This window comes from Apis cerana, linkage group LG14 (assembly GCF_029169275.1).
Source record: "Apis cerana isolate GH-2021 linkage group LG14, AcerK_1.0, whole genome shotgun sequence".
In the NCBI taxonomy this organism is placed as follows: domain Eukaryota; kingdom Metazoa; phylum Arthropoda; class Insecta; order Hymenoptera; family Apidae; genus Apis; species Apis cerana.
This window is the reverse complement of record NC_083865.1, coordinates 7,900,091-7,919,854: the sequence shown is the minus strand read 5'-3', so window position 1 is coordinate 7,919,854 and position 19,764 is coordinate 7,900,091. Positions and strand designations below refer to the sequence as shown.

Sequence of the window (19,764 nt, the reverse complement as noted above, 5' to 3'; positions counted from 1 at the left end):
ATTAAATAAAAATTATATTTTAACAGGCTCGACAATTGTTAGAAATGGAGTTCACAAATTTATTAACTGTAGGAACAGAAAGGCGGCTTGATGAATCCAATAATATGAAATCCTGATCCAACTCGTCCAGCAGGTTGCCTCATCTTCAACCGCATCACGTCTAGTCCAAAACCCCAGCTATTACTATTCTCTGTATGCAAGTGTGTTGTAAAAGTTGTAAGAGCTTTAAGTATCATTCTAAGGATATCTTCATACTGTTAAGAGTTGTGACATGCGGTGATATGAAAAAATGATTGGACAAACAAACTGTTAAAAGAAAAGGATGATTTATCGTATGTTCAAGAAGAAAATTTAAAACGTTTTATCAATTTTTATGTCGCGTAAATTTCATAAACCGCTTGTTACGTATTTCGGATAAAAAATAGTAATTCTGAATTACTCTCATATAGATACTGAAATATAGTGAGCGGTCAGAGAATCGTAAAATATATTTTTCCTCGAAAGCCAAAGAATCAGTTATATATAATTACGACAATAATTCTAATTTCACATTGATTTTTTAAGAATAGCAAGATTTGTAGTTTTCGAAATAATGAATATTATGATAGTTCATAAACTTTTTCAAGATATAATCGCATATTTCTTATACTATATTATGTACTTATACTATGTAACAAATAGTTAAAACAACTATCTATTTTGATAATACCACTTACCGCACAAAATAAAAATCCCAAACTTATATTAGTGCCATTAACGCTCTCGAGGAAACAATCTATATATGTACAAGGAAAAGACTGCATTCTATATTTCTGCATCTATAAGACAGTGATCTAATGAGCCATATATATATATAAAAAAAAATATATATATATATATATATATACATATTATTTCATACAGAAGGAGTGCTGAAATATTTGTTCTCCTCTGTTATTTCGATGAATTTTAAATGTTTGTAGATCACATATAAACACGTATATATCAAAGAATTACACTGAAGCAACTATCGTAATTAGAAAATTATTTGACAACCAGTTGCATGGACGTGTTTAAAAGAACTCGCTTTTTATTTATTGTGGACTAAGGAACGGACATTTTATACCAAAATAATCGCGCAATGTATAAGTACGTGTACGAAATGTTAGTAGATGTTATAAAATTAAGGAACTTTGTAATTTTAATTAATAATTGAATTCTATCAATCAGTCATATATCATTAAATGATTATTTCACATTCATTAATTTTGTTTAATCATAAAGAAATCATATATCATTCGGTATTTTTTTATTTATTTCAAGAAAGAATTTTGATACTTCATTTGTAAATATTCTTTATATTATTTCAAAGTTCCGATATTATCATTAGACTCGATCGGTAGTGTAAAAGAATTCACAAAGATAAAAAGCGTTATAAATATAATAAAATCACGAAAGTGTAAAAAAAAAGAAAGAAAGAACAAAAAGTAGGTATGGCCATAAATATTATTTAACAATAATGACGATGTTGCTGAAGACAATGATTGCGATGATAATTATAATTACTCATTACAAAATGTTATCAAGCTAAAGTGTGGCAAAAGACTGAGACTATGACAGTGACTTTAATGATAAAACTGGTCATGATAGAGACGATCACAATAATGATGATAAGTTATAATGGGATGTTGTTAATGTTGTTGATACTTGAGGAATCATTGTTGTTGATGTTTGTTTCCCTCTGAAGTACCCTCTGCAAGCTGTTCATTCGTTGTAACTTCATTGCTCTGCACGACCTTCCGAATGGGCGCAAACGTACCAAATAGTTTCTACCAAAGAAATCACTTACTATGCAGTACGATAATTGTACAATCGTACATCATAGTATATTGTCAAGAATATAACGTTAACACTCGACATATGTACGCAGTAGAAAGATCAAAATATGTCTTACATGTAAAGATCATAATGTACAGTCTCATCTTTCGGCGTGTAGTATTTTTCTTTTTTCAAGTACCACCGATCAGTTGAAATATTTCTAGATAATCAGAAAGACTCGCTAAGCCAAAGCAACGTTACGCTACCTCAATACTGAGACAAGGTGGTACATTTGTTTTTTTTATATAAATATTTTAATAACTGGTTCTAAGATTTTTGTCAGTTAATTTTTATAATATATTAAGTTCGAATTTCTTACTAATCTTGCGTGAAAGATAAATCGTCGTAGTGAAAACGTTTTCGTGTAAATTATATTAGATAGTTGTTAGAAGAAGCCAATTATCAAGAAAATAAAAGAACAACGATTAATTTGAAACTGCACGCGCATTTAGTTATTTTAGTGACACTGAATGATTTCCCAAATACTATAGAAAAGATTATTCGAGATAAAACATTTTTAATAGTATTACAATATATATCTTTTTTTGATCCTATAATGTAATGCTATATGATTGTACAGAACTAATTTGTACAAATGAATAGATATACAAAGCTGTGTCACTTTGTGAAACAAAATGGCCGTCTCTCCCTTTCGGAAGTGTCTGCAGTACATGTAAATGACTGAACTTATTTTTAATGTACGCTAGTTAATAGTGTCTATGGACATTCCAAGGAAAAAAAAATAAAAGCAACCCTTCCAAAAACAGCCACATTTATAATCGTATCATGACTTAATATATAACAGCTTTGTCGTCTTCTATGTATTTAACTATAAATATATACATAGATGCAAAATTTCGCTTGAATCGAGCCTCCGACTGCTCGGTATCGAATAGAGCTTGAATAAACAGAACAAATAGTAACCACATGCGTAATGTTTTTACTAAAAAAAATAGTGAAAAATTGCTTAAACTTAGACTTTCTCTTGCTTTTACTTTTCTTCAATTTGAAATAGGAGATTTCTTTTTAAATGTTCATGCTAATAAAAAAATGAATTTTAACTATTGTCTTCAGCAATGCTGAACGAATATTTTTATTTTAATTAAACATAACTTTATATGTTATATAGGAAATTAACAATACTTAAAGAAAGACATTTGTAATGTTTAAGTTTCTTTATTATCAGTTTACACATATCATTAAGATTGTAAAAAATATAGGAAAATTGAGAAATTACATTAAATGAAGTATTTTTTTTCTGTATAATTAATTTTTGGTTCCTAGGAAAAATATATATGATAATACATAGTAAAAACATACACATAAATCATATGTAATACTGTGATGTAACAGCTGTAATATATGTTATTTCACATTGTATTTTTTCCTTTGTACACTTTTTGTGTGCTCAATTCGGCCGAACTGCCGGAAGAAGTTCGACGTTATTCTGGATTTTTGTACAACATATGTTTGTGAGTGTTATTGCTAGTATTGTAAATATGTATGCGCGCGTGCACATGTGTGAATGTGTATGTGTATATATCTTTCCCTGTATATATATAAATTATTTATTAATATCTCTGTAATTTTTAACGTTTCATTGCAAGCCCAATGCAGCTAAATATACTATAGTTTTAATATAGTTTGAACAAATGTTAAATTACTATTAAATATTTAACTTTAATTTTGGATGAATATTATAATGAATTTTATTGAATTGTATCTATGTAATTGAATTTTAGATTAAGTTGCTACAGTAACTTAAAATAAAAATCATGAGTTTTAAATCGTCGCACTATATCTACTAATGAATATCTACTAATGAAATATAACAAATATTTTATAAATTTATTTATTCACAAGCAAATATTATCATTTAAAGTTAAGAATAGCACATGAATCATTGGGCTGGTTTTAAACGAGACGAAAAGAAAATATTTAATTTAAATGGCATTTTTGTCAGAATCATCAGTCACAAAATAAACTATGATTTAATTCAAAAGATTTGATCTAAGATTTGATCATAAGTAATACATCATTTTAAAAAATTTATTTTGTATGAGATGATTCTATATAGATGCTTATCACTATCATATATGTAATTATATTAATTCTTATTTATATCTAATTATTTTACTTTTATTGAGTAGTCAGGTAATATAACTGTGCCAGCATAAAAAATTGCAATTGTGTTAATAAGCAGTTAATTATCAAAGATTTCTAAATGTGAAGTAGTATAAAACTATACATATATATATTTGTATGTTTTATATATATGTATGTATAGTATGATACACAGTGCATAAACAAATAAATTTTTAAATGACCAAAATATTTGGGGCTGGTAAAATATTTAATTAAATTTTAAATTGTTACAATTTTAGTTAAAATTTACAAATTTACATTTAAAATTGTTCTTATAAATCAGTTTTTATGCAATTTGTACTTATTTATTCATCAAGAAATTTTTGTAACTAATATATATATTCCATATTCCAGAATAATTTTATATTTAAAAAGTATAAAAAATATTGTTTCTAGCATTTGCAAAGCACTTTAAATAATTTAATTTTTTTTAATTATATTTATTTCTTTAAAATATTTGTAATTCTTTTTTGAAAATAAATAGAAATAAACATGAACATTATATTATTTCATTTTTATGTATAATGAACTTCAAAGTTTATTAAAACTTTAAATATATTTATAAATATACATATGTATGTATAAAAATGAGAAAATAATGTGTGTGCATGAAAAAAATGAAGAATTATTAAAATAATATTATGTAGTGCTTAAATAAGTGCACTGTGCATATTTCATTTTTTAATTTTTTATTTATTTATTTTTTTTTAAGTTCTTCACATTATGTATATACTACTTCACGTTTTCTATAATGAATGTAAAATAGTGTATTTCATATTGACATAAAGCATTTTTTCAGCTGTGATGTTAACAATAGGGAATTCATATAGAGATGCAAAACAAAAAAGTATAATAGAGATGAATTTCGTGTTATATTTATTATAATGACAATTCAGTATTATAATATATACCAATGTTTTTGCAAACTAAGAATTCTACTAGTTAACATCATTGCTAACAAAATATGAAAAGAAACTATGAAACAACATATATTTAAAAAAATCACAATGAGGCACAAAAGTAGTAGGAGAAAAAAGGCAATGAATAATATTTGTATCCAAAATATATTGGAATCTTAAGCAACCAAGAATTGAATCTGAGATTTCATGCAAGTATACGTATGAAAAAAAAACTAAAACCATGAAAAATAAGACGGTAACAAAGTATATTATCGGATGATTAATTATAATGTTATTGCTACCATTACTGCTGCTAGTGCTATGATTACTATGATTATTATTATTATTACTACAACTACCATTATTGCTATAACTATCATAACTATTACTATAATTACAGCTAATATCATTACCAATATAAATTGTCCTTGTAATTTTTATATGCTAAGTATATACTTTAATAGGATAAATGAAAAAGAATGGGAAATGAGTCACAATAAATGTAACATAATAGCCCTACTTGATTTAAGGAGGGCACAAACTATGTTAACTGAACTATGAATTATAAATATTGTATAAGACGATAAATAATAATTATTATTATCATTATTATAATTATTATTAATTGAATTAGAAAATTGTAATCTACCCATCAACCATTTTCAAATAAGGGAGATTTAAGTCTGTAATTCATGTATAACAAAAATCAAGCTGTACAATGTTGTTGTTTATTGCTGTTGTTTTTTACTATCCTTAATCTTATTATTTGAAAAAAAAATATTTCGAAAAAGAATTATAAAAATTAAACAATTTTTTAAATATATCATGAATATAAATTTATTACATATTTCATTAGAACTTAAATTATAATTATAAAATAATTTTTATATTAATATTCAAAAATTGAAGTGCTTTTGATCTATCAACATAAAGAGTATAACCTCAAAATTTAAAATATGTTGTTATTTTTAAGAATATGGTATTTTATATTACTTTTAATTAATTTCATACAAATTATTGTGGCAAATAAATTTTGTGACAAATCAAATGAATATGAGGAAACTGATAAATGCAACATTCAATTACGTTATTCACGAAATCGGTTTGAATTTACTTGCTTATAATAAATTTATTATTTATATTAAAAATAACATTTTTATATAACAATTTTTCAGTTACATACTCTATGATGTTAATTCTCCAGAAGGATTTAATCTAAGAAGAGATGTTTTTATTCGTATTGCAGTTTTTATAAAAATTTTAATCAAACAAGAAACAGAATTTAAATGGCAATTAGTATTGCCACCATGGGGTAATATTTAAATACATATTAAATACATTAATATTTTGATAATAAATATATTAATATTAATACAATATTAATTAAATACATTAATATTAAATACATCACTATTTTGATTTTATCCATTTATTTTTTACATTCTGTTTGTAGGCAACTTATATCATTGGCATAGTAAAAATATAGGATTTCAAACACAATTGCCTTGGAATCTATTTTTTGATATTTTAAGTTTACAAAAATATATACCTGTTATTGAAACATATCAATTTTTACAAGGTATATAATTTCATACATTTAATTAAGGTATATAATTTTAATATATTTAATTATAAAGTCAATAAAAATTTAATTTTTTCAGAATATTCTTCAGAAAATAATCAAACTGATCTTGATGTTGTATATATTTTACAAAATGATGAAGAAATGTTCAAAACAGGTATATTTGAAGATAAGAATAAAATAATAAAATGTAATGATAAATCATTACAGTTTCATAAAATGAAATCTAAAAAATATGTTGGACATTTTTGGGGATACAATAATATAACTTCTAAAGCTGTTAAATGTGTTATATTTCATGGAATGATATCAAATCTTAAACAAAATCTTAAACCTAATATTTATAGGTAAAAAAATATATTATTTATTTAACAATAATATTTATTACAACTAATTTAATTATTATTGTATAGATCTGTAATGTTTGATCATATGGAAATTGCATTACACGATTTCTATGGTACAAAAGAATATTGGAAAGCTAGACGTAGTATGCGATATAATTCTGAGTTATATGATATTGCTAATGAATTTCGAAAATCCTTTTTTAATTCATCAAATAAGTATGATAAAACAGAACGGCCGGATGATTGGACTAAAGAAAAAGTATTTAATTTTGCTTATATCATAAGAATACAAACTAAAAAATAATTTTTTAATTATAGAATAGAAGAAATGCAATTGGAGGTCCTTATTTATCAGTTCATTTAAGAAGACGCGATTTTTTAGTTGGTCATTCTTCAACAGTACCAACAATAAAATCTGCTGCTTTTCAGTTAAAAAATAAATTACATGAACTTCAATTAAAATTTTTGTTTGTTGCTACAGATGCTACTCAAAAAGGTAAATTATCTCTAAAATTTTATAATGCTTGAATATTTATTAATCATATCAATTTGTCTAGAATTCAATGAACTCAGAGAATATCTGTCTAATTATACAATTCTTAGATTTATCCCATCAGATTATGTATTAAACAAATTTAAAGATGGTGGAATTGCAATTATTGATCAAATAATTTGTTCTTATGCTAGGTAAAACTTGGTAATAATATATTTCATTTCTTATATTATAAACAAAAATAATGCATTATGCATGTGTTCATTTTTAGATATTTTATAGGAACATATGAATCAACATTTACATTTAGAATACAAGAAGATAGAGAAATCATTGGTTTTCCTACTAAAACAACATTTAATTACTTATGTAGAACTAAGGAGAAATGTAACTCTAATGGGCAATGGGAAATTGTTTGGTAATGTATAAAAATATATATAAATTATATTAGATAATAAAATCAAATAATTAAATTAAATATATGTTTTACCAAAAATGTGTGTATAAGTACAGTTTGTTTTTATATAGTTATATATCATTGATATTAATTATTTCTCTTTATTTTTCTCTTTATTATTGTTAGCTTATTATTGGTTTACCAATTAATTCTTGTTCTCGACGAATTTCTTGCTCTCTTTGTTGTTCCTTATTCAAAGCTTCTTTTTGTATTATTTGTTGCAATCTTAATGCTCGTTTCTACATAAAAATAATTTATGTATTTCATAAATAACATTAAAAATATCTATGAAATAACAAATACAACTTACTTTTAATTTGAATGTCCTCTCATGAATAGAAGCCATTTCTTTTTTCATTAAAATTAATTTATTTTGACTAATTTTAATAGTTTGGAACTGGAATATATAATAACATTTAACATATTTTTTTATGTATTTTATTATATTACTTTTTTATTAAAAATTATTATTAAAAATATATAATATATTTTTTCAACTCGTTTAAAATATCATAGATTAATTAAATTTATATTTAAATATTTACCATGTCATTTAGTTTAATATCATCAAAAACATCTTGAAATTTTTTGTTCTCAATTTGCATCTGATTGAGCAAAGTCTCTTGTTTATTTCTAAACAAAAATAGTGTGGAATAAAAATATAAAAAATACTTATGAATCTTTAACTTACTTTACTTCATCAAGTTTTTTTTCAGTTTGTTCCCATTGTACTTGATATTGATTTAAAAATCCTTCAGCTAATTTCTTTACAGCCTCTTTAAAATCTAATTCATTTTCTTCTCTATAAAATTTAAATAAAAAAATTAATTTTTAAATGAAAAAAATTTAAATAAAAGAGTAATTATTATTATATTATTATTATTATTATTATAAATATTAATTATGAATATATAAATTATGCAATTCATAATTACTTACAAATAATTATAAAATAATAAACAATGAGAAATAGGTTACCTATTGCGTTTTTCAATTTCTGATTGAAGTTCCCTTGCTTCTGCTTCTTCCATATCTGTCATCATTTTTTATTTTGAGTTTTATTATTATTATTATTCACTAAATTATACTATGCAAAAATTTATTTAATAATAACTCATTTACTATGAGTTTGACATTTTGTCACATCAACAATAGTTTAATAAATTTGAAATATGTCTACTATCTTTATACATAAATTTTAGTATTGATATTTCTTTCTAGTATATGTTTCATGCTTATGAACTTAACTCGAACATAACCAAGAAAAAAGTTGTAAAGAAAAATATTTATTGTTTATGAAGTGGAATATGTTTTTAAAATCTAATAATAAATTTGATGAACGTTTTTATTTGATATGGAGCATTTTCCAAATAGAAAATATATTATGGTAGCTCTTGTGTGTGAAATAAACACTGTAGCAGTGCTTCTAAATATAGGATTTATTTTTAGGTTGGAGCTAGCCATAGTTTGAATCAAGAATTTAATCTAAAACTGCATTTCTAGACAGTTTTATAGTAGGTGTGAAAAATTTCTATTTCTGAATGACATTTTTAGTCTAGTCTTTGTTTTTTGCTAATTTTGAATTTATATAATATTTGATCAATTAAATATCAAAATTTCAAGTTTTTTGCATTAAACATATAAAAGTTTTTTTTGCTAAATGTTTTGTTTGTTTGTTTAAAATAACTTAAACAATTTTGTAGGTGAATATTAGAAATGTAGAAGATACAAGTGAACAGAAATATATATTTTTTTACAGTGATAAAAATGGCAAATGACTTAATAATAAAAGGTAAAGATAGATTACAAGAAATTAGCATGAAATTAGAACAGAGCCATTTAGTTTATCTACAAACAGATGACAGTCCATTAAAATTACAACAACGTCATAAACTTGAAGGTAAATATATAAAAAATAAATATAAACATCTTAAATATGTAAAATTTTATTAATTTTATCATAATTTTAATAATTATTAATTTTTTTCTATTTTAGGTTTTATTAAAGAGTATCTTTGTTTTGTCCCAAATGAAAATAAATATATATTTCAAGAAACTGCAGATATATTGCACAGATCGGCAGCTACATTGCAAGATTTTAGTGGATATAGAGCTGCAACTGCCTGGAGTGCTATTTCTTTATATGCTGCTAATCTTTTAGCACAACCTTGGAGAAGAGAATATAGAACATTAAGAGTTAATATTTTTGTAATCTCTCTTATATCATTTTTGAAAATTATGAAATAATAAATTAATTAGTTGCTTTCATGTTAGACTTATAGTGGATATTATAAACATGAAGTAGAAGCAAATTTAATAGGAGCAGAATTAATGTTTGAACAAATGGGATATAAACATACAGGATTGGGAATACTCACTTTGGAAGGTCCTATTGATCCTGATAAAGTATCCAGTGTAAGCAGAGATGCAATAGTTGCTTTTGTTGAATGTCAGGTAAAAAATTTATACAATATATAAATATATATTTTTGTAAAAATAAATTAATTTAATTTAAGTTTCAATCTTAAATGTAGATTTTGAAACAAATATGGGAGAATGTTTCACAAAATTATGGTATCTCGTGGTTAGAAGTCTTAGAATTCCGAGAAAACCATGTTGGTACACCAGAACAAGCAATTAGAGCATTAAATTTTCGTTTCCTTGAGAAAATGCATCAAAGTCGGAAGACGGAAAATTATAGGGATTATCATTATCCGCAAAATACATGCGTAGATGCATCACCGTCTATACCTTATCATATTATGCCTCCTAGTTATAACATACCAATGCCTACTTGTCAGTCAGATTATAGATATATCGAAAATACAAATTCAATACCAGGAACATACAAATATTTTCAATCAGTGGATCATGGTTTTGGAAATCGTTGTAGTGCCTATGGTTGTTTACCACATGGTAATAAATATTTAACTGGAGTCAATCCTTATTATACTACAATGCCAGGATATACAAGAGTACCAACAGGTAGATTAATTGAACTTGATATGCCTGTTTCTGTTGCAAATTACGATAAACTCCACAATCGGAAGATACCCCACCGAATATCAAATTTCGAAGAAATAGATTTTTATAGAAGACAATCTAATGATGGAGATCATTATGATTGTGGGAGAATTGATAAAAAGTCTGCAAAATCAGGCAATGAAAAAAACAATTGTGATTCTTGGGACTTTGTATACAGAAATTTAGAAAGTTTAGGCTATTCTAAAGATCTTGGTGATCGAGAAGATATTTTACACAAACGAGAATTTGATTCTCGATTGAATAAACAAAAATCATTTAAACAAAACGATAGGGATGAAATACATAGTATACATCGTTTTGAAAAAAGAAAATGTGGGAGAACTGATATGAATGAAATTGATTCATCTATAACAAATGGTCGACATCATCATCATGACACATTACCTTTTAAAAAAAAGTCTTCTTCCTTTGACTTAATGGATTCTAATAGATATCACGATATATCTTCAGAAAGCCACTTATCTTCATATAATAAAGAAAAAAAACATGGTAGTCAAACACTTCCAATTCAACGTTCTCATCGATCAGTGGATCAAATTGTAAAAATTGCAGACACATTAAAAAATTTAGAACTTTCTCAAATAGAAACAGAAAATGAGATAAAAAATGGAAGTATGAATTGGAATTGTGCTACTTGCACATATCTCAATTCTTCATCAAAAGAGATTTGTGAGATGTGTGGAAAATCTAGGCATAAAGGAAATGAAGATAAGCCATTAGCAAGTGGCGGAAAAGAATGTCCACGATGTACGTTAGTAAATGAGAAAAATGTGTCAATCTGTGATGCTTGTGGTATCAGTTTAAAAGATTCACCTACTTATATTTAGATATTTAACTATTTGAAACAAATCATTACATTATTTTTTATACAGTCAACGACATTTGATTAAATAGTGAAAATATTTTATTGATATTATTTTAGATTCATCTTTAAATAATTATATTCTATATTCTATATTTTTATTATAATTCTAATGAAACTATATAAATTTTAAGGAATCATTTATTTAATAAACAAAAATATTTATGTTTTATAGAAAAAATTATGCATTATTAATTATATTATGCATATAAACATATTATGTTTTATTAATTAATTGCTTTTAATAATTATAATATAGAAAAATTCTTATCATAGAAATTTTTGTTAAAAAATGATATATAAAGAAAAAATTTATAAGAAATATAAAAAATTCTGAAGAAATACAAGAAATTCGAATGATAAAGAATAAAAAAAAGAGAAATATTCAAATAAAAAGATAGCTAGAAAAATAAGTAAAAATAAGTTTATTATTCGTTCTTATTTAAAAAACGAAGATAATTATAAGTAATAGTAAAAATCTAATTGTACAAAGAAAAGATAAGATATTTTCGAATTTGAATTGTAATACAAAACAAATTATTGTAACACAAACAAATTAATGTTTCAATTTCACAATACAAATTATATAAATTGTACAACAAAAAACACTTATTATTAAAAGAGAAAGAAAAGAAAAAAGAACCATGTTTGTTTGTCTACTATAAAATAATAAATTTGAATTTCTATGAAATCACATGAATTGAATATTTAAATATTTTTATAAAAAAAATTTAATTTATATGATAGATATTTGTTTTATTATTATGACTTAAAAAAGAAGGAAAAAAATTTTATCTTATAGACAATATAAAAAAATATTTATATTTGAGTTATTTATAAATTATGAGAAGATGGCAAAATACAAAAAATACTTTGAAATATTAAAATAAGTTAAAGTTAAAATTTTTAATTTAATGAATTAAATTTTAAATAATATTAGATATTTCAACGATGCTGTCTTATAGCTAATTAAAAATTATTAAAGGAATAAGAAATAAACTATATAAATTGATTGATATTATTATTGCATTTTAAATGTAATTAAAAATATTTATATATATCTTAAGAAATTTGCACAAATAATCATCAATTTCAATCTCATAAATGCTATAAAAATTGAGGTATAAAAAATATTATAATTTTATCTATAATACTTTTATTAATATATATATTACATATCAATATCAAATCACATCTTTCAAATTATAAACAAAAATAGTGGACATATAAAATATTGATAAACTATATTTGTTATAAAAATATTTTTTTTTATTTTATTTATTATTTTACTGTACATTTATTACACCTATATTATTATTCAATAACATAATATGTTTTTCTATAAAACATGAATATTTTCTTACTAAACTAATTGCCTAAAATAAATGATATAATTTTAATAAATAAAGTTTATAAGTATAGAAAAATAGAATATATTAATTTGAAGTTTAATTCAGAATAATATTAAAAAAATATTATTATTTAATTAAGTATCGCGGATTGTATATTTAAAATCAAAGAAAAAGAAATGGTGAGTATATTTCCTAGATACTTGTCCTAATAAAAATATTGAAAATGTTTGAAAAAAAATGTTAGTACTTATAGTGCTAATAATAGCTAATATAAGTAATAACAATTTTTGCTTTTATTTAGAGAAAAAATTTCAAACTCTATTATTTTATTGATGATTATTATTCAAATTTAGAATTTCTTAAAACAAATAATAAAAATATAAAATTATTTATTTGAAGTTTTTTGAGTAGACTTATGATATGGATACATTAATATTATGATAGTATTATTATATTATGGTGGCCTATTACTTGGTTAAAGGAAAATAAAAATGAACATAGATACTATTTTTAAATGAAATTTATTTAAATGAAATGAAAGATTAATTTTAATGAATATTCTTTATTAATATATAATTATTTTTTATTTTAATTTACAGTTAGAAAGGTATTATTGACTTAATTTGATGATATTTGAATATATATAAAAATTAAGTTAATAAAATTATTACCAATAATAGCCTAAATAGTTTATAATGTAAAAAAATTATGTAAAAATTATTTATTATATACAACATATATGTATATTGTATCCATAGCAAAAACTCAAAAACTTATATTTTAAAAAAAATAATTCTATTGGAATGTTATTTAGAAACCAAATGTTGAAGTATATTGTATAATACATATATATGTGTACATATATACACATATAGTATTGATTATAACTTATTAATTAATTATAACTTATAATTTTTATTTAAACTTTTGTAACAGAATTAAACAAATATTAAATATGACAAAAAATGTTATTATAATTAGAAATATTATGTGTTATTTTACTTAAATTAAAGAAAAAAAGAAATATTAATATTATTTGTCATTTTATGATAATTGATCTTATTGGAAAGATAAAAGAAAAATTGATATCAATGTATTTATTATTTAAATCATTTTTTATTAATTGGACAATATTGATGTAGAATAATACTTGTGTACCTTTAGAAAATAAATATAAATTACGTGATAATTAATAGAGTGCACAGTATATAGATTAATAAATATGTAATTTATATCTATATATTTTATCAGTATGCAATTATTTCAATTTAAAAATTGTGCAATTGTTAATTTTGTACTAAAATTTATTTAATATAGTTTAATATTTATTTATACATTCCTAATACATCATTTCATGGAATGATATAATATATGTTGTTTTTAAATTTTATTTCTACATTATTCGAATTAGTATTATGTATTACTTATTATTTATAATCAATTAATTACTCTTACATATAATGATGTTATACTTTAATTTATTGAAGTTGTTACAACAGATTAATTTTTTAAAGCTTTTAAAGTATAAATTATATTGCAAGAAATAATATAATGTTTTAAAACTTGTAAACATTTTTTCAAAATTTATAAGTTAATAAATTTGTTGTTATTATCTTTGAAATATTCTTAAATCTAAATTTCAAAATTTATAACAAATTTTAAAATAATATATTTAATAAAAAATGTTCCATTCAAACATATATAGACTGTTTGAATATAAAAATGACTTTACTAAAATCTACTTTTAACGTTTATGAAAGTCTGATATTTTAATGGAAATAAGAGAAAATATCTAATATTTTTTCATTGAATGCACGTAGAAAAAAAAAACATTTAATATAAAAAAAAAATAAATATATGTCGTACAATAGCAATTGTAATATATTGCAAGCTATATGTACATTGTATTATATTCTATTATGTACAAATAAATAATATTTAATATAGAAAATGTGCAAAATATTTATTTTTTAAACATTAAAATCCATTAAAAATGTGTAATATTATGCATTATTTTTAATTCACAATTTATAATTTACAATTCTTATATATAACAACAAAAAATGCATTATGTTAACATATATATTTAATTTGTATTATATATAAATATTTTATTTTACATTCTTAGAAAATTTTTCTAATATTTTTAAAGCAGCTTGATGAATTTTCCGATTAAGTTTATCTATAAATTATAAAAAAATCGTTAAAATTATATCTAATCAAAAACAAAAAGATTAAAATCGAAGAAATACTTACAAATTTTATGATTTCCTTGTATTGGAAATTTAATTGGCAATGTTAAAAAATTTTCACATATAAAAACATAAGGATCATTATTTTCTCCTTCTGGATAAGATTTTTTATATTCATCTTGAGGTAGAACATCAACGACTGTTACGCATCCTAATAAACAACTAGTTGGATAAATTTCAGGAAATTTTAGTTTTTCTGTAAAATATATAATAATTAGTAATTATATAATTACTATAATATATATTGTAATCTATACAAAGCATTTTAAAATTAATATTAAGAATTAATTAAGTTCATACAAAAAAAATCTGAAATTCTTTCTATAATTAAAATTGAAATTTATTTTTTAATTGATACTAACCATTTTTTAAAACACGGTAGTATTGTTCTACATTTGAGATTTCTTCTCTAGTTGGTGTTTTAGATGTTGCAGCAATCCATAATCTTCCTCTATGTGATGAATACCATGAACGACCTTCATGACTATAACAATATTATAATATTTAAAAAGATAGCATATTAAATCTTAATTTGTTTAAAATTATGATTTTACATTTTTATTCCAGATACTAATAAAGATGCATAAGGTTGATGCATGCTTAAACATAAACCAAGATCAGACATTTCTAAATATTCTTTGTCTTGAATAATGTTTTTTGTTTTCGAAGAAATTTTTGCTATTGATGTTCGTAAATTAGGTACGCTTGATCCTATATACTGTACAATAATAGTTCAATATTACTTTTTTCATATAATAATAATACGAACATATATATAAGAATTTGTTAATAAATATTTTTACCATTGGATGTTTAAATTCTATATTTGGACAAACATTACTAATTTCAAATTCATTCAATGATTCAGAAATATCTTGTAACTGTTCTTCACTGAATTCAAAATCTTCTTCAACTAAATTCTCTTCAATTATTCTACCTGTGAAATCTAAGATTGCACAAATTTTTTTATTTAAATGAGACATATGCTTCTTTTTATGTTTTTCTTCTTCTAAAGTTCGTAATTTTTCTCTTTGTTCAGCTGTGAACCATATATTATTTGATTGATAATAATCACATTCGTCATCAATTACTTTTGTGCCCTGTATTCTGTAAATTATTATAATTATAATTTGATTTTTATATGAAAAAATAATATAATGTATTATACCCATTACGATCATATTCCAAAAGTTTGTCTCTCTGTTTTATTGATTCTTCTAGATTTTTATTAGGTTTTTGATTCATCAATTTATTGTATAATTGATCACCTTGTCTAGTGTTACTAGATAAAATAGTTTGTTCTTTTTCAGAACATACAAGTTCTCCACAAAAAAAACAAGGACCAGCTCCTTCTTGAGCACAGACTATTCTACCACAATTAAGACAATTATTAATTAATGTATGTCTCTTTGCTTCACAATCACATTTGTGTCTACCTAAAATATTTTTATATTATTTTTAATATTATATATATTATTATAATTTATATAATATTATAATTTATATATATTATTATAATTTATATAATTATAATAATATTATTATAATATTATTATAATAATATATTATTATATATATATTATAATAATATATAATATATTATAAATATATTATTATAATATTATTATAATTTATATAATTATAATAATATATTTTAATAATATATGTATATTATAATTTAATATTACATAATAATTTATAATATTTTAATATATGAAATACCTTTTAATAAAATTTCTCTATTTTTACCATCTTGAGAATATATACTTTCAAATTTAGGTTTTTTTTTTTCCAGCTTTTCTACTTTTACATTTTCTTGTATCTAAATAAATAATATTTTTATCTTAATCTATAGTATAATAGTCATCATAATCTAATATAAATAATCATTATAAATTTGAAATAAAATATTTAAAAAACATGACAATATACCTGTTTATTTTCTTTATATTCTTTTGATTTTACTTTCCCTTTTTTTTTTTCATTTTGTCTTTTTTTTCCATTGTCCATATCATCTTCTTTTTTGCATTTAGCTTGATCTTTAATTAAAGCTGAAAGATTTTTAATTACATTATTATAATTTATTTTATATTATAAAATAGTAAAAAATATTAAATGATTTAATTATAAATAATAAATGTAAAAACCTTGTTGTTTCTTGAAGTCTGTGATAAATTGTCTATGCTTTCCATTAGTATAATCTAAAAAAGATCGCATGTAATCATCTAAATCTCTTTCATTTTGTATTTGTATCATATATCTGAAAGAAATGCATGATATATGAATTATTATTTATAATATTATTTATACAAGTGAATATTATAGATTTTTCATTTTATTATAATTTACTTACTGTACTATTTCGTTTGTTACTGGAAAATCTAAAATTTGAGATAAATTTTCACAAATCCAATCTTCCATTTTTTCAAAATTATTAAAATAATAGCCTAAAAAAATTAAAAATACTATCTAGTTACTTGCAAGCGTAAGTTAATAATTGACGCGTGACTTGTGAGCAGAGTTGGCAAGCACGCTATCCCCTCCACCAAAAATATTTCAATTCTTCTGTAGCAAAATATGTCACGTGATTAGAATTTCCGCCAAAGCCAAGCGTTATATTGTGTCACGTGATGGGAGGATAATGTGACGTCACATATTCTTCTCTTGCAGAAATTCGCTGCAAGGGAATTGAGCCACTTTTAGATAGAGGGTGTATCCCTACGTGTGAAATTAACATTTAATGTTTAAATATTTAAAGTATGCATATTAAGCATATATTATATATTATAATATATAATACATATATTTCATATTACAAAGTATATTTTAATATATCTATATCTTCTAATTTGCAATTTAAGTATAATTTTTCTTTCTTTTGAAGAATAGAAAGATTTCCAAAATAATTTCTGTATTTAAAATATAGTTTCTGTACTTTTATTATAATAAATTTAATTTTCTATCAAATTAAAATGTATCAATTTCTATATATTATATATTAAAATGTATCAATCAATATCTATAGATAAAATTTTTTAAAAACTTAGATATTTTAAGTTTAATTTAAATTTAATTTAAACAATTTTTGTTAAATTATGATGACGATATTATTTGTTTCAATGTCAATATAATTGATGATAAATGTAAATTTCATAATTTAATGTTAAAATGGATTAAAAAATATATATAATAATAAATATAAAGTAATAATATAATATATTAATAAGAAATAAAAATAAAATTAATTTAAAGTAAAAATTCTCATTAAAATTTTATATTTTCTAGATGCTTGTGTTACGAAGTTTAAAAAATGCATAGGTTAATGCAAGACCTTCGGAACATTTAACAAACGGATCTTCCTGCAGTTAAATTTGCATAGCCAGTCGTTTATACGTCGACAATCATGTATTCATGCACATATGAGCTGAGTTTCAATTTTTACTGGTGTTACATAACAATTACTGATACTTACTATAACTGATATCATCGTGTTTCACATATCTATTTCCATTTAATCATATTGGTACTTTTATTAATCATATTAGTATTTTTATTAAAATTTATTATATGATATTATAGATATTTAATCATTATGAATTAATTTTCTTTTTAAATTTTTTTAGAAATATTATTCTTATATTGTTGAAAACAATTTAATATATTTTTTTTAAGAATTATGTATAAGTAATGAACCAAATATTAAGAAATGTAAAGAAAAATATAATTAAAAAGGATTAAGAAAGAAAACATATATTTACATTTGTTGTATAAAACAAGTAATTTTTTATTCTTTAAATTTCCTTTATTAAAAAAGAAATTCTTGAAATTCTTAAAAATATATTCTAAAATTTTTTTTATTTTTTAATTCATAATATAATTCAAGATAACAACAACAGAAATTACAATTTAGAATTGTTACATGTTTGACAAGACAATATAAATAAGTCGTATCATGAATTTTATTAAAATGAATCACAATATATTGTAATTTCATTTCACCGAGAATATATCAAAATATATGTATATATAATATAAAAAAATATATTAAAATATATTACATATATTAAAGAAAATATATTATTAAAATATATTAAATATTTTATAATATAATAATATTTTATAATTTTATAATATTTCTTTCCATGCAAAACCATTAAAAAGGACTAAATAACATATATTATGATTATTAGTTGTTCGAGCCATTAACCTGTTAAATGATAAAAGATTCTTGTACAATGAACTTTCTATATCATTCCGCATCGAGATCATTTGATAATTACTTTCAATCAACGGTTTTATTTGGACGGATGTTGTTCAAAGGCGTCTTCATTATTCGCACATATAATACACGAATTATACTATAATAAATCTGAATGATTTCAACAGATTCACAGTTCTATCTTATTTCTTAGTTATCTATCTTATAATAATAAAACAATCATTTTCTAATTGATGATTTTATTATAACAAAAA

At 22.0% G+C, this 19,764-nt stretch overlaps 5 protein-coding genes and 1 long non-coding RNA gene across 26 annotated transcripts in view; 4 read left to right on the top strand and 2 right to left on the bottom strand.

The window, feature by feature from the left end:
* LOC108000652 (liprin-alpha-1) overlaps window positions 1–5,632 on the top strand; it is a 32,855-nt gene extending 27,223 nt beyond the window's left edge. For all 17 annotated transcript variants that reach the window (XM_062084515.1, XM_062084511.1, XM_017061114.3 and 14 more), the window contains one exon: window positions 27–5,632. In XM_062084515.1, the coding sequence (XP_061940499.1) occupies window positions 27–116 (90 nt within the window). In that variant the 3' untranslated portion in view covers window positions 117–5,632. The remainder of the gene's footprint in view (window positions 1–26) is intronic.
* A 151-nt stretch (window positions 5,633–5,783) lies between these two features.
* Window positions 5,784–8,085, top strand: LOC108000682 (GDP-fucose protein O-fucosyltransferase 2). The gene is made up of 8 exons (XM_017061187.3): window positions 5,784–6,003; window positions 6,077–6,213; window positions 6,355–6,480; window positions 6,563–6,830; window positions 6,897–7,089; window positions 7,149–7,326; window positions 7,388–7,517; window positions 7,595–8,085. Exons 1-8 carry the CDS (start codon window positions 5,858–5,860, stop codon window positions 7,743–7,745), a joined length of 1,329 nt encoding a protein of 442 aa, XP_016916676.2. The 5' UTR covers window positions 5,784–5,857; the 3' UTR covers window positions 7,746–8,085.
* LOC108000683 (biogenesis of lysosome-related organelles complex 1 subunit 6) lies at window positions 7,792–8,901 on the bottom strand. The gene is made up of 5 exons (XM_017061188.3): window positions 8,759–8,901; window positions 8,472–8,582; window positions 8,326–8,413; window positions 8,091–8,177; window positions 7,792–8,019 (listed from the first exon to the last, which is right to left on the bottom strand). The coding sequence occupies exons 1-5, from the start codon at window positions 8,821–8,823 to the stop codon at window positions 7,903–7,905; spliced, it is 468 nt and encodes a 155-aa protein (XP_016916677.1). The 5' UTR covers window positions 8,824–8,901; the 3' UTR covers window positions 7,792–7,902.
* Window positions 8,902–8,999: 98 nt separating this feature from the next.
* LOC108000681 (uncharacterized) lies at window positions 9,000–14,990 on the top strand. 5 transcript variants are annotated; one of them, XM_017061181.3, is made up of 6 exons: window positions 9,000–9,167; window positions 9,230–9,294; window positions 9,540–9,680; window positions 9,777–9,976; window positions 10,055–10,234; window positions 10,315–14,990. In XM_017061181.3, coding segments are annotated over exons 2-6 (1,860 nt in total). In that variant the 5' UTR covers window positions 9,000–9,167; window positions 9,230–9,293; the 3' UTR covers window positions 11,653–14,990. The 5 variants fall into 5 exon arrangements, with proteins under 5 accessions (XP_016916670.1, XP_016916672.1, XP_016916673.1 ...); XM_017061183.3 differs by having other exon boundaries at window positions 9,028–9,167; window positions 9,484–9,680; XM_017061184.3 differs by having other exon boundaries at window positions 9,028–9,167; window positions 9,230–9,298.
* Window positions 14,977–17,832, bottom strand: LOC108000628 (activating signal cointegrator 1). The gene is made up of 10 exons (XM_017061077.3): window positions 17,645–17,832; window positions 17,439–17,551; window positions 17,224–17,342; window positions 17,014–17,113; window positions 16,460–16,727; window positions 16,095–16,398; window positions 15,846–16,009; window positions 15,654–15,775; window positions 15,296–15,487; window positions 14,977–15,221 (listed from the first exon to the last, which is right to left on the bottom strand). Exons 1-10 carry the CDS (start codon window positions 17,710–17,712, stop codon window positions 15,151–15,153), a joined length of 1,521 nt encoding a protein of 506 aa, XP_016916566.2. The 5' UTR covers window positions 17,713–17,832; the 3' UTR covers window positions 14,977–15,150.
* A 20-nt stretch (window positions 17,833–17,852) lies between these two features.
* Window positions 17,853–19,067, top strand: LOC133667261 (uncharacterized). The gene is made up of 2 exons (XR_009832588.1): window positions 17,853–18,048; window positions 18,577–19,067. It is a non-coding gene; the product is annotated as an uncharacterized LOC133667261 (long non-coding RNA).
* The last annotated feature ends 697 nt before the right edge of the window (window positions 19,068–19,764 follow it).

Excerpts from the sequence above, each read along its gene's own strand:
- LOC108000683 (XM_017061188.3), bottom strand. The coding sequence starts at position 8,823 with ATGATGACAGATATGGAAGAAGCAGAAGCAAGGGAACTTCAATCAGAA. Across the intron at positions 8,583-8,758 it reads GAAATTGAAAAACGCAATAG|AGAAGAAAATGAATTAGATT; the intron begins GTAACCTATTTC and ends TAAATTTTATAG. Across the intron at positions 8,414-8,471 it reads AAAAAACTTGATGAAGTAAA|AAATAAACAAGAGACTTTGC; the intron begins GTAAGTTAAAGA and ends ATTTTTGTTTAG.
- LOC108000628 (XM_017061077.3), bottom strand. The coding sequence starts at position 17,712 with ATGGAAGATTGGATTTGTGAAAATTTATCTCAAATTTTAGATTTTCCA. Across the intron at positions 17,552-17,644 it reads GTAACAAACGAAATAGTACA|ATATATGATACAAATACAAA; the intron begins GTAAGTAAATTA and ends CATTTCTTTCAG. Across the intron at positions 15,222-15,295 it reads ACAAGGAAATCATAAAATTT|ATAAACTTAATCGGAAAATT; the intron begins GTAAGTATTTCT and ends TATAATTTATAG.
- LOC108000681 (XM_017061181.3), top strand. Across the intron at positions 9,681-9,776 it reads ACAACGTCATAAACTTGAAG|GTTTTATTAAAGAGTATCTT; the intron begins GTAAATATATAA and ends TTTCTATTTTAG. Across the intron at positions 10,235-10,314 it reads TTGCTTTTGTTGAATGTCAG|ATTTTGAAACAAATATGGGA; the intron begins GTAAAAAATTTA and ends TCTTAAATGTAG.
- LOC108000682 (XM_017061187.3), top strand. The coding sequence starts at position 5,858 with ATGTTGTTATTTTTAAGAATATGGTATTTTATATTACTTTTAATTAAT. Across the intron at positions 6,214-6,354 it reads ATTAGTATTGCCACCATGGG|GCAACTTATATCATTGGCAT; the intron begins GTAATATTTAAA and ends TTCTGTTTGTAG. Across the intron at positions 7,090-7,148 it reads ATGATTGGACTAAAGAAAAA|AATAGAAGAAATGCAATTGG; the intron begins GTATTTAATTTT and ends TTTTAATTATAG.